The 13,363-nt window shown below is 41.8% G+C and overlaps 1 protein-coding gene across 1 annotated transcript in view; it reads left to right on the plus strand.

The window, feature by feature from the left end:
• Positions 1 to 11,428, plus strand: part of LOC125444217 (semaphorin-6A-like) — a 98,398-nt gene extending 86,970 nt beyond the window's left edge. Inside the window, exons 9-12 of the mRNA XM_048516651.1 lie at positions 6,638 to 6,793; positions 8,154 to 8,330; positions 9,688 to 9,828; positions 11,413 to 11,428. Coding sequence (XP_048372608.1) covers positions 6,638 to 6,793; positions 8,154 to 8,330; positions 9,688 to 9,828; positions 11,413 to 11,428 — 490 coding nt within the window. The remainder of the gene's footprint in view (positions 1 to 6,637; positions 6,794 to 8,153; positions 8,331 to 9,687; positions 9,829 to 11,412) is intronic.
• Positions 11,429 to 13,363: the final 1,935 nt, after the last annotated feature.

The following is a 13,363-nucleotide window of genomic DNA, read 5'->3' on the forward strand; positions in this document are numbered from 1 at the left end:
AATAGTAATAGTAATAGTAATAGTAATAGTAATAGTAATAGTAATAGTAAGGAAAAGCAGATGGCCCCAATATCATCATAGCAAAAATATTAAAAATTGACTCAGACTGATGGGCCCCAGTGTTGGCTTCATTATTTACATCCATTAATAACTCTTTAATTATTCCTAAAGATTCCCTCTCCTTTTGTCGCAATCACAGATCCTGAGTTTATTCATGCCGTAGAGTACGGTGACTACATCTACCTCTTCTTTCATGAACTGTCACTGGAATACAAGAACGTTGGTAAGGTAAGGGGCAAAATTTTGTCACAGGCCAATGCAAATTAGGGGTGCTGTTGAAGTAACAGCTGTAACAATGGCAAGGTTATTTGGAATGGGGGCTTTTCCACATGGGGTTTTTTTGTGGGCTCTGGTCCCATACTGCTTTGGTTTACCCTATAATTTTCACACACATTTTTGTGCCTTCAGTTTTTACATCAGGTTTTTATCCCCTCTTCCCCCAGTTTTTTTCTGTCTCTTTTGAGACCACATTTGCCCCAACCTTTTTCTGGGAGATGACCCAGAACCATAACCCTAACCCTTTTCCCTCATGCATAATGTTTCTGTCAGCAATCTTTATCCTACTTGCCCCCATTCACCTCCAGCCAACTTTTTGATGATTGGAGTGTCATTATCAACACTCCTTCTCATCCCCCTTCTCATTTTTTAAAAAGCCCTTAAAAAGCAACATGTTGATACATTATTGTAATGATAGGTTAATCAGGTTCTCTAAATTCTCAGCTTTCATTTTTTTTAGTAAATCTTTAGTCCCTTCCCTTGCAGAGATGAATAAAGTTTTTTTTCCTACCAATCCTGCAGAAGTGTTGTTTTTCCTTTTTTTTGGATTTCAGAAGTATGTCTACAAAGCTATGACACAAATATGCACATATTTGTAATCATGACGTTGTAGCTTCACAGATCTCCCTGATGACAAATGAGAAAAGGAAAAATGACACATTCACAGGATCACTGGGCAAAACCGACTTTATCCATCCACTTTTAGTACAGAAATTGCATGCAGATGAGCTGCAAGCAGAGGAAACCTTCATGAGGAACCTTCAGAGAAACTCTGCTGCAGCACACAAAATGGCAGGTGCGAACAGTGAAAATGAAAGAAAGAGATTTGGGTGTGAGAAATAAAGGGTTTCCTGCCTGCTTTTGGCCGTTTCTGCACGAAGGCGGAAGCGACCGGGTCGGCGTTTCCGACGCCGACCCGACGACGCTGGGACCGTCTGTGCGGACGGTCCTGGAAAGTGCCGGGCAGCCAGCGGCGCAGGGCAGGGGGGCGTGTCCCCAGGCCTCGGCGACGCGCCGGAGGCCCAGGGACAAGGTAAGTGCCGGGTGGGGGATGCGTCTCGAAGCCGCTGCCGTTCGCTCGGCAGCAGCTTCGAGGCGGCGTTTCCCCAACAAGAGTGCTTCCAAGTGCTCTGGGGAAACACCGGCTTCGCGGCACGGCTGCGATGCAGCTGCGCCCCCTGTGCGAATGGCGGCCTGGAGACGGCGTTTTTGCCATCTCCAGGCCGCCATTAAATGCCCGTGCGGAAACGGCCTTTGTTCATTCAGAAGGCAGGAAAGGTCTTCAATTCAAGGCTGTTTCCACATGGGGGGAATACAGCGCCCGAGGGATGGCAAAAATGCCGTCCCTAGGGAGGCAGTCGCACAGCAGGTGCTGCTGCAATGCAGAAGTGCTATGCTCGCACCGCCCAAGCAGTGCGGAAACGCTACTTTTGAACCTAGCTCCACGAACGAGGTTTTTCAAAAGTGGCGCCTTCCACCCGCTGCCATGCAAACAGCAGCGGACGGAAGGTGGTGTTTCCCTCCCGCCTTCCCCAACCAGCTTACCTGCGCCTGCAGGTTTCTGTCGCATTATGGAAGCCAGGGGACACTCCCCCGGCCTCCATCTCCAGAGCCATCGCTCTGGCCAGGGGGGCATGTCCCCTGGCCTCCACAACACAACGGAAGCCAGCAGGAGAAGGTAAGTCAGTTGGGGAAGGCGCAGACTGTGCCTTCCCCTGTGCCCCTACTGGAACTGTCTGTGCAAACGATCCTGTGGGGGTGAATTGGCATAATTTATGCCAATGCACTCCCACTCAGTGCCGTGTGGAAAGGGCCCTTGTTAGGGGAAAAGATTGCTAGTTTAGGGATTTTTGAAAAACCCAGGTTTAGATAAATAAAACGTTTTGAAGACATTTTGGAGAAGAGAGCTGTGTGAACTTCTTCTCCAAAATGGTTTTTAAAATGTCTGAAAGATGTTTTATTTCTGCTGTGTGGAAATCACCAGTGAAATCACCATATGATCCCCAACATAGATGTTTTGGGTAGTCAAAGAAGACCTCACTTTTTCTTTTCCTCAGCCAAGAAAAGCTGATCCCACTCGTCATTTGTTTTACACATTAAAATATTTTTGTATGTATTAAATATACACTGCGATTTCTATGTCTGTATTGACAGCAAAAAAGTAAAGAAACCTCTGAGAATCTTTAAAAAAAACTTCAGATGTTTCCATGTTCCCATTCTCCCTTCCTTTTTTTTATTAAGGTAATTTTACCGAGAGTAGCTCGGGTTTGCAAAAATGACATGGGAGGAAGAGCAGTTCTTCAAAAACAGTGGACTTCCTTCCTGAAGGCACGAATGATCTGTTCAGTCGAAGGCGATATCCCTTTCTATTTTAATGTACTGAGATCTGTTACAGATATTGTCAAAATCAATGGTCGGGATGTGGTTGTGGCAGTCTTCACCACTCCTAAAAACAGGTAACTTCTCCAAGAACTTTTCTTCAACATAGTCGAACAAGCTCATAAATGGTCTTGATGAGATCATGCTGACGGAAAAATATATATGACTCTTTTATCAGACCTTTCCTTTATAAAATGAGACTCTCCCTGCTAATAATAGGTATTTTTTTTTGTCTAATCGAAATTTGCATGTAACTAATTTGGTTGTTAGAATTCTCATCGCCATGAGGATCTGAGGCCATGAAGCAGAAATTTGTGACTAATGCTATTTCTCATATTGCTGTGTCTTTCAACTCATTGTACTTGATTTATGCCAAAAAGGTTGACTGACAGAGGCCCATTACGCACGGGATGCTTCAGAATTCTCCTGAAGAATTGGATTGGATTCAACCTCCTTTTTCCCTGACCAAAACCCCATTTTTTGGGGGTGAACTTTGCATAGATTCCACCCCTAAAACGAGTTTGCCCCGTGTTATTTCCCTAGCAAGTCTTTTAAAAAATCCCAGGTTGCAGCCAGTTGCCAGCAAATGGCTGGGTAGGAGGCACTTTATTCACCTCCATGTTCCTTTAAAAAAAAATCATGGCTTACATCTGCATAGCTATGCAGGTGCAGATGGTGATGTATAGTGAGGCATCAGCAGGACTGTAGGGGTTCATTATGCATGCCTGCATAGCTACGCATCAGTGGGAAGTAAATTTTTAAAAAAGGGATGTGTCTCCATGCGAAGGCACGACAGCAAACTGGATTGTTTCTGTGGGCTCCAATCACTGTCTGCACAGATGCATGTGAATGCGAAAAAAAGAAAACAGGTCACTTCATCCCGACTGCAACCCATTATACATTTGCTGTACGGAAGGGGCCTCACAGAATCAAGTGGAATGTGGCCAGAAGTCTTCTACTTAACTATTGTGTTTGTGAATTTATATATAGTTATAGCTGAAGCTACAGATGTGTGTGTACACACACACACACACACACAAAGCCTTTATTGGCATCATACAGTAAAACAATTTGTAACCAGAAACGTTTTACAACCAGAATAACATAGTTACAACTCAAATAACCATCGTTTAATATAAAAATCTCCCTTAGCAGATGTGCCAATTATATCCAGCAGAAACTTGGCAACTAATTCAGAAAAATCCTGATTTGATCCATCCAGGAAATACTTTATCCTTTGATCATCTGTCATATCTACATTAAAGGATGTAAACAATGGTCGATACTTATACCTTAAGCATTCCCTATTTGGACAGTGAAACATGATATGCTCTAGTGTTTCTACTTGTGTGCTGTTGCAAGGGCATAATCTTTCGGTCTTTGGTATTTTTTGGAATCCGCCCTCGAGTAGAGCAGATGGCAAAATATTGAATCTTGCTAAAGAGAATGCGCGTCTTAATGTAAAATTAATCATATAGAGTAAATAATGAGACATGCAACCCTTTCCTTCAACTAGTGATTGATTTAGAGGTGAGCAAGTTGAATTTGCTGCTATTAAAGATCTTTGATAATCCCATTCAAGGAATTTTTCTTTTAACAATTTTTTTGCCTCCAGATAAGATAACATTGATATTTCATCCATAGATATGCCGATTTCTGTAATCTTATCAACTATTTTATCATGCCAGTTTGAAGTGTTAAATTCAGAGAGCAGTAAGCATGTGAAACTGCCTGGCTTGGAATGATGGTGGATTTTTAACCAGTATATAGTTGCTCTAATCCAAGCCAAGGTAGTTAAGGAACATAGGCCTAGTTCAATGCGTAAGGCTGCGTAAGACACGCAGTTGGGGAAACCCATAATCCTATGCAAAAATTTAGAGTGTAGAGTGTTTAGACTGGTGTTTTGGGCTAAGAAAAGGACTGGAACTGATGTGTGTGTATATATATCTATATACCTCACTTGTAACTATTTCTGGGAATTTCACATTGCAGCATCCCTGGCTCGGCTGTATGCGCTTTTGATATGCAGGATGTTGAGGCGGTGTTTGCTGGGAATTTCAAAACCCAGAGGGAGTATGACACAGTATGGACACCGCTTCACGAAGAAGAAGTCCCCATACCCAGGTATTATCTGTGTACTAATGATGGTAGTTTTCACAGAAATGGAAATTTAGCATGCAATGCAAATACTAAAAAAAATATCTTTGGCAATCCTCAGCAGAGTTACATTGCTCTAAGTCCATTATAATCAATAGCTTCAAAGGGTGTGACTTGGTTTCTGCTCTGTAAGATACAAAACCACATGCGTTTATAATTCTTCTGAAGAATTTGCTCATAGCCAATAGTGGAAAGGTAGGCTAGATTATATGGCAGAATAATGCAGGTCCTTCTATAGCAGCCATTCTCAACCAGGGTTCCGTGGTACCCTGGGGTGCCGTGAGCATGTCCCAGGGGTACCGCAGCAACACTACCGGCCCCCTCACTTTTGTGGTGTCTCACCGGCGCCAACAAGGTCATGGAGCTGGCCCAGGGGGCAGGGCCTACTGCAAGGTCAGCAGCCACTTCCCCCCCTCACACCAGTGCTTCCCTTCACCCTGGGAGGGGAAGGTGGGGGGATGGCAGGGGTACCGTGAGATATGAAGTGTGAAGTCAAGGGTACCCTGACCTCAAAAAGGTTGGGAAACACTGTTCTATAGGATACATTAAGCTATGAGAGAACCATGCATAGTTAAACATAGGGTTCCTTACAAAATTCTTGCTATCTGAATTTCTCCCCAAAAGTTGGATCTCTTAATTATCTGGATTTATTTTCAAGGGAGTACTATTCTTTTTGGAATTCTGAACACCATATTTTTTCCAGCATCAAGTGAGTTGGATCTAGCCAGTTCTATTTGTGTTCTTACAATAGCCCCATCTCCATGGTATTTATCAATGCAGGTCCCATGATCCCCAGAATAGCCTTTCTAACTGGTCAGTGAGAACCCTCCTCCCTTTTTCACGAGCAAACAACTGGTTGGATCAAACATAGTTCATGTATTAAAGAATGGGTAGCACTGTGTCTTATTAATATACTGTGTACACATATGCTGTAAAAACTAGGGCTTTCATATTTGTTATGATATAGTTCCAGGGAGCTGCATCAGTGAGAATGTTGATTCTTCTGGATTGACTCGTTAGGCTTAGTTCATTCTTCCATGGGGGAAAATCCACTGCAAATGATATAAAAAGCTTCTAATTCCAGAAATGGGAGTCTTGCTTTGGATCTGGACTGTGCTTAATGAATAGAATCTCAACACAGTATACACTTTGGGATGGATCAACTAGGCTTGCTGCTGGGAAAACAATGATGGGGTGATCTCTTTCAATCACTGGAACAAGAAAACCTTGGACTTACTAGATGCATGGACAAAATCCATGTAGGAGACGGACGATGATATCGAAGCAAATTGTGCAAGAATGAATGAAAAATCTTGCTGGATCCAACCTACATGTTTGTTTATTGCACTCATACAAGGAATGGCAAATCTGCATTTCCTAAAATTAAAAAAATCTGCATAGGGCATTTATGTAAATTAATGGTCATCCATTAAGAATTCCTATAATAAACAGAGCCAACTATGGGATGCTAAACACAAACTATGGCATGATTAGGCACAGATTAAACCAAAGACTAGATCCACATGTTATTGTATACCGTGCTGCTGCTATTATTCATCTTCTGACTGTTTCTGTCACTATTCAATAACAGGTGGATCTTACCTTTGTAGCCTCAACCAGAAATGTTATTTATTGCTCATTTCAATCCTTTGCAAGACATGAGGTGCCTACTTGCCTTATAGAAGAAGACTGTAAAAATAGTTTATGCAGACTATTGCCCCTGAAGTAGTCAATAATTGCAATTTTTTTTGCTACCCATTCTTAGGCCTGGTACCTGTGCTGGCTCCCCACCCTTTGAAAAGTATACGTCCTCCACTCAATTTCCAGATAAAGTTCTAGTGTTTATGAAAATGCATCCTCTCATGGATGGATCAGTGTCATCAACTTTCACCAAGCCATGGTTTCTGATGACAATGGTCAGGTAATCATCTCAGCATCGGATTACTTTTGTTTGTCATTTAAGATGCTGAAAGACTCCAAGGTAACTTTAGGTTTCAAGCACTAAACTGGTCCAACCAGTTGAAAAAGGCATGTTTATATGATTTTCCTTCATGTTTAGCCTGCCTTTCTTACTGAGACTCAAATGGAATTACATATGGATCTTACCTTACCTTACACAAACTAAAAAAATGTGTAAGGCATAAGAATCCCTTACACATAAGAATGCCTTACAATCGCACAACGTGTGATTGGTGTTTGGAATATGCTGCCACAGGAGGTGGTGATGGCCACTAACCTGGATAGCTTTAAAAAGGGCTTGGACAGATTTATGGAGGAGAAGTCGATCTATGGCTACCAATCTTGATCCTCCTTGATCTCAGATTGCAAATGCCTTAGCAGACCAGGTGCTCAGGAGCAGCAGCAGCAGAAGGCCATTGCTTTCACCTCCTGCACGTGAGCTCCCAAAGGCACCTGGTGGGCCACTGTGAGTAGCAGAGTGCTGGACTAGATGGACTCTGGTCTGATCCAGCAGGCTAGTTCTTATGTTCTTAATGCAGGACCCAATACAGTGAAAGAAATGTATACAATAAACAATGCAATAGACTATGATCTACTCTTTTATAAAAGCAGCCTCCTGAGCTGTTATGTTATGTTATAGTTCATTGAATCTCAGGTAACAGTGATTCTCCCATCCCTTCCACCAACTCACAGAGCAGAGGTAAGGGACTGCCAGTGAGTAGACTCCACCCAAACTAGGAAATCTGGTTGCCCTAGTGAAAGCAGCTGCATTCATTCAGTGTCTGTGCCAGAACCTGTGCTCTACTCTATCCATTTCATTTTGGAGTCTCCATCCTTTGTAATTCTGTGGGAAAGCTTATTTCTTTAATGCTTTTGAGTAATCAAGCAATTGATTGAGAAATTAATGCAAGGCTCACCAATTTTGGAATCGCTAACGTAACTGTACCCATGTTGGAATTTTGGAAATTTTGGAAACAGTTAGTGGGTGCAATCACAAAATGGCTGCCGTACGGCAGTTAGACAATAATAAAATAGCTTCTGTGGCAACGAGGCCAGAAGAGGTTCCAAGCCAAATATCTTCCTACAATAGATGTAGCTGTTTTTGACTGGGTTCTCCGTGTTGACAAAAAGTGATGTTTCACTTGGATTCTTCTTAACCTTCTGTTCCAGTAAAGTAGAGGAACACTTGAGAAAAGCATGCTAAAGAAGTTGGCATGAAAAAGTTCACTAGTTGGCACCATATTGCCTATTGACAGCACGTTCATGATCTAATATAATGATGGCCTAATGTAATGATTAAATTGGTAATATTATCATTGCAGGTATCAACTCACAAAAATTGTTGTAGATAATTCTGCTGGGCCAAAAAGGGACCAGATTGTGACTTTCCTAGGAACAGAGCGTGGCAGAGTTTTAAAGGTCTGGGACAGGTCAGAAAATGGTCCTCTTCTGAGTAGCAGCATTTTGGTTGAGGAGATGAATGTTTACAATCATGACACGTATGTATCATTCATTCTTTTTCTGTATTTTCATGAGCAAAGAAAATGGTTAGATCTGAATTCTCAAGGTATAATCTGAAAAATCAGGGAACTTGGTTATTTTTAATTTAATGTATTTTATGTGTTGTCGTTTTTAAATGTGGGTTTAATGTGGGTTTAAAATCTGCTATGAACGACATGAACACTCCAAACTCCTAACCATAGATTGCATCCTATCCGCTTTTCAACTCAAACTTACCTTATTCTCCTCCTCACTACAGTCCCCATCTGACATTGTCTGTGCAGGTTTCACGAAACCCAGAACAGTCTTTTGAGACGGACAAGTGTGGTTCTCCCTTTTAACCAACAGGAAAGCTGGTTGGCTCTAACCACATTTTAATACATTTTTGTACATTTAATGAGCCTTTGGCCCTTTCCCCTCTTACCTTAAGCCCCGCGCTACTCTCCTCAAGTAGCGCAGGGTACAGCTGCACTCCCCACTTCAGGGCGGCGAGAACGCAGCCACCCTGACGCTGCCTCTCTCGCGCCCCCTCAGTGTGGGTAATTCCTGGCGCCTTTTGAAATGGCGCCTTTTGATGATCCTGCGCAGAGTGCGGGGTCATGGGGAAGCCGGGGCGCGCGCCAGGAATTGCGCGCAGAAACCCTCGGACAGAGGTGAGTGGCGAAAGGGCCTTTGTTGCAAGTGTTGCAAAAGCCTTTGTTGCAAGATGAGGAACTGTGCCCCAGAGCAAGGATTGTCTATTGGATTCAAGCCTTGGTATGCAGAAGAAAACTGGTTGTCTCCCCACCAAAACAAGGCATTTCAAAATTGGTATTAACATTTACACCACTTTTTTTTGCATATGAATGCCTCACAAGCAACATATAATAAAGGGCACCATTAGTTAAAATGACATTAAATCATAGCAGGTGGTATAAAATGGCATACAAGTGGCATAAAATCTATTTATTTTATTTATTAAATTTATATCCCACCATTCCCAACTCAGTCCAGGCGCAGGGCAGCATGCATGCATATTTTAAAATATTCCATAGAAGTCATTTATAAAATGGGGTGATGCGGTAGGGCAGATGTGAGGGTAAAATGGAAGGAAGTGCTTTAAAAGAAATGTGTGAAAATGGGAAAACTAACCAAAAAATTAGGTCAAAGGAAAAGGCTCTTAGGGAAAAAAAAGATACTTAAACCAAAGTGACAACGGAAGTGCAAAAAAGGGGGAGTATGTATTTGTACATCTCTTGATTTTTTTTCCATCTGAAAATATCTGTGGCTTTCATTATGTGCTATTTTTGAAGTATTCTGGTGACAATCAAATTCTCCATCATTTATTGAACTCTTCCCCTCCCCCTCTCAAATCAGGTGTCAGTATGATGGTGTGGATTATCTAACTATTGTGAGCATGGAGCTGGACAAGCCATCGGGTTTGCTTTATGTAGCATTTCCAACCTGTGTCATAAGCGTTCCACTGGGAAGCTGTGCACTTTATCGCAACTGCCAAAAGTAGGTATTCCTTATTCACTTTGTTCTCAAACTTACCATCAAGGACTGATGGTACAGGCAACATATTCTAAAATGACAATTGTATGTCTCCTCCAATAAGGTCCTGCATAGATTCTCAAGATCCATATTGTTTTTGGAATACGGCAACTAGAGAATGCAAACAGTACTTACCAAGGTAAAGGTAAGTCAGCCCTTGCACTAGAGGATACCAAGGTGAATCCTATAGAGTTACTCAAGCTTGGTGTAACTCTGTAGAGCAGGGGTCTTCAAACTATGGCCCTCCAGATGTTCATGGGCTACAATTCCCATCAGCCCCTGCCATCATGGCTAAGTGGCAGGGCTGATGGGAGTATGGACCATAATTTCCTAAAGAGAATGAACCCTGCTAATAAATGACAATGCTGGGTTAGTTCTGGCATGGCTTAGATGTGCTATGGAGTCCAGAATCCAGAATGAAAACATGAGACACAAGCATCTGGGTTGAACAAGGCTTTATTAATGGCTAACCTCTATCAATTAATATTTTGGGCTTTCGAGTAAAGGTCACTATGGAATGAGTAGTCTACCATTGCTATAGATATTTGGGCAAGCCCACCCCAGCTCCAAACTTGACTAGCATTCCTGCTTGGTTTATTCTAGTCTACACATAATAATACAGTGCTGAGAGGATAAAGGATATCTCTCTTCACTGGTTACAGGGTTGCCAGTCCTAAGATGGCAACTGTTAGAAGACTTACCATGTGATGTAACACGGCCAGCCATGTAGTGGTGTCACTTGTGACATGACTTGAAATCAATGTCATGGTGCTGCTGGCATTCTCCCAAACTGTATCAGCTAGACAGCAACAAACAGTTTTATCAGGGGGTGGGAGGTCTCCCACTGGATCTGGAGACCTAGCCTTCCTATTTGCTTGCTGCTCAATACCCAGGCTATGCCTTGCCCCAACTACCTGATCACTCAAGTCAGTGATAGCTGGTTTGTGAACAATTATTCCTCAAGGTGCTCATCAAATGTCCAAGCTATACTGTAGTAATGATGCCTTATTCCTGACCATCTGGGAGAGGGCATTCAAGGTTGTGGCACCAAGCTCTGGAATGTTCTCTCCAGGTAGACTCATCTATTCCCATCGATTACCATCTTCCACCAACAAGTGAAGACTTTTTAAATACCTTTTTGATATTTCCCCAGAGATCATTACTTCTGGCTCAGTATCTTCGCATCTTAACGTTTTTGTGTGCATTTTTAGCTTTGGTTTTAGTTGTTTAAGGGCCCCATCCAAAGAGTGCCTTGTGTTCAGATAAAGGCTTGGAATTATTAAAAAGGTGAAGACAGGAAGGATGGCTGCAAATTCATATACAGGCAAAAGAATTCTTGCCATTTTCTAAATGTCTTTAGTGGGTGACCCTGAAAATTAAGAGGAATAACCCCCCAGAGTTTATTGTTTAGCAGATTTGGCCAGGATTATGTCAGTTTATAATATAAGGAGGATACTGTGAAAACGATATCAATGTAGCAGCAGAACTCCAGAGTAAGAGGTTAGAGAAAGTGGTCTATGGGTTCTCTCTTTCTGTTTTTTTCCCCAGGTTATTCTCTGCATGAGGCTGAAGAATGCTGATGAAAAATCAACCAGTTTGCTCCCATTAGATAAGATTTGTCAACTTATGCTATTATCATATTGTTTTTAGAAACGGATGGGATCACCTTCGTAATTTATTATTGTAGAGAGTTAGCATTGAGGTTGTATATGCTAGAATTTAGGGAGATTTCTGTGGGGATTTTTGGGGGGGAGGTTGTCTTCTTGGGTTGAGAGGAGCCATAGAGAATTTAACTTTTTAAAATGTTGTTGTTCTGGGGGACAATTTTGTTGCTGTTGTTGTTTTAATAAGAACTTGACATGAAAGGATGGACCATGATACCTTTTTAACCCCCCCCCCCTCTTCTGAGGAGCTGTGTGGTTTCCAGGCTGTATGGCCGTGTTCTAGCAGCATTCTCTCCCGACGTTTTGCCTGCATCTGTGGCTGGAAGGTTGGAAGGTTAACCACCATGAAATACCAAAGTCATGACATAGAGGCAGACAATGGCAAACCACCTCTGACTGTCTTTTGCTTTAAATACCCTATGGGAGTGCTATAAATCAGCTGGGAATTGATGGTGAAAAAACCCAAAATAATTTGTAGTATTTAAATAATTTGTATTTAAGTAATTTGTATTTGTAAGTAAATTTTAAGTAATTTGTATTACTTAAGTCATTAAATAATATTTGTATCTGGTTCCTTTCTCATGTGGTTTTGTTTCTTTTATGCAAAGGTTAAAAGATCTCTTGTAATGTAAAGCAATACTGAAACTAGTATGCATTATCTAAGTAACATACCCCTTTTAGCTGCAAAACAAACGGCAAGTACAGCTATCTGGGTTGATCCAGCCAGGTTTTGTTCATTCAGGTTAACACAAATCCCGTTATAGCCCCCATCCCACATTCAGTTTAGCCATGCAGTTCCCAGCATAGCTTGTGTGAATCAATCCAGGGAAACACCTTCAGAAGACTTGGTTGGATCCAACCCATTATCTAGTTCCATCCAAAATATATTGTTTGGTTTCCCACAATACCTTAAACAGAGAAGATATGCCCTACTGGAAGTTACCATGCTTTTTAGAGCCAAGCATTCTCTAGATTGGGTTTTTCTAGATTATTATTTCCTCCCTCACAACAAAACAAAATAACACACACACAAAAAAAACAGCCCTGGATGCCATAATAATTTGCCTCTCCTTTTCTGTAATCAGTTGCACTGAGTCGCTCATTTCTCAAAGGGTTAGCAAAATCTTCTGGGTACCAAAGTGTGAAAACTGTCCCTTGAGGTTCGTTAGAACATGACTGTTTATTTCTTTTTTAAGCGACTCAGTTGAAACACAGACATTAAAATCAAAGAGAATGGAAGCCATTAAATAACAGGGGGCAATGAAGTCTTGTAGTAGCGAGTGAGATACAAGAAGACAAGGTAAAATGTAATTGACTTCCTGAATAGATGCCTTCTTATTAGAGGGACAACTTCCAGGCTTTCCCTACTGTTTTATTTCAGGTGAACATAATTTCCCTACTGTTATCATCATAACCCTTCTCAGTATTGATGAGTGTTCTTTCCTGAATGGGATCAAACAACGCCAGTTGGCCTGGCCTTCTTATTTTCCTCTCACAGAGGTTTCGTTAAAGTTGGTATGGATCTAAATGGTATCACATTCCAGTTTCCACAGAGCAAATCCAAGCAGATGTTAGAGTTTCTTTTTTAAATCATGGGGCTCCAACAGTTGGGGTTTAATGGGGAAGTGTTTCACCACCACAAAAGCCCTATCTTTGCCATGTATCATATCTCTCCCGTGTCCAGTCACACATACATTCCCATTTCTGTGATCTTCTCAGACCTTATCTGAGCAAGTGCTGCAGCTTCACTGGGTGAGTTTTATGATGAAGACCTAATTCAAGGCACTCTTGGTATTCATTTAAGAGGAAAGAAATTGCTCTGCCTTTTGAATTCA

The sequence above is a fragment of the Sphaerodactylus townsendi genome, linkage group LG15, assembly GCF_021028975.2.
Source record: "Sphaerodactylus townsendi isolate TG3544 linkage group LG15, MPM_Stown_v2.3, whole genome shotgun sequence".
Taxonomy (NCBI): domain Eukaryota; kingdom Metazoa; phylum Chordata; class Lepidosauria; order Squamata; family Sphaerodactylidae; genus Sphaerodactylus; species Sphaerodactylus townsendi.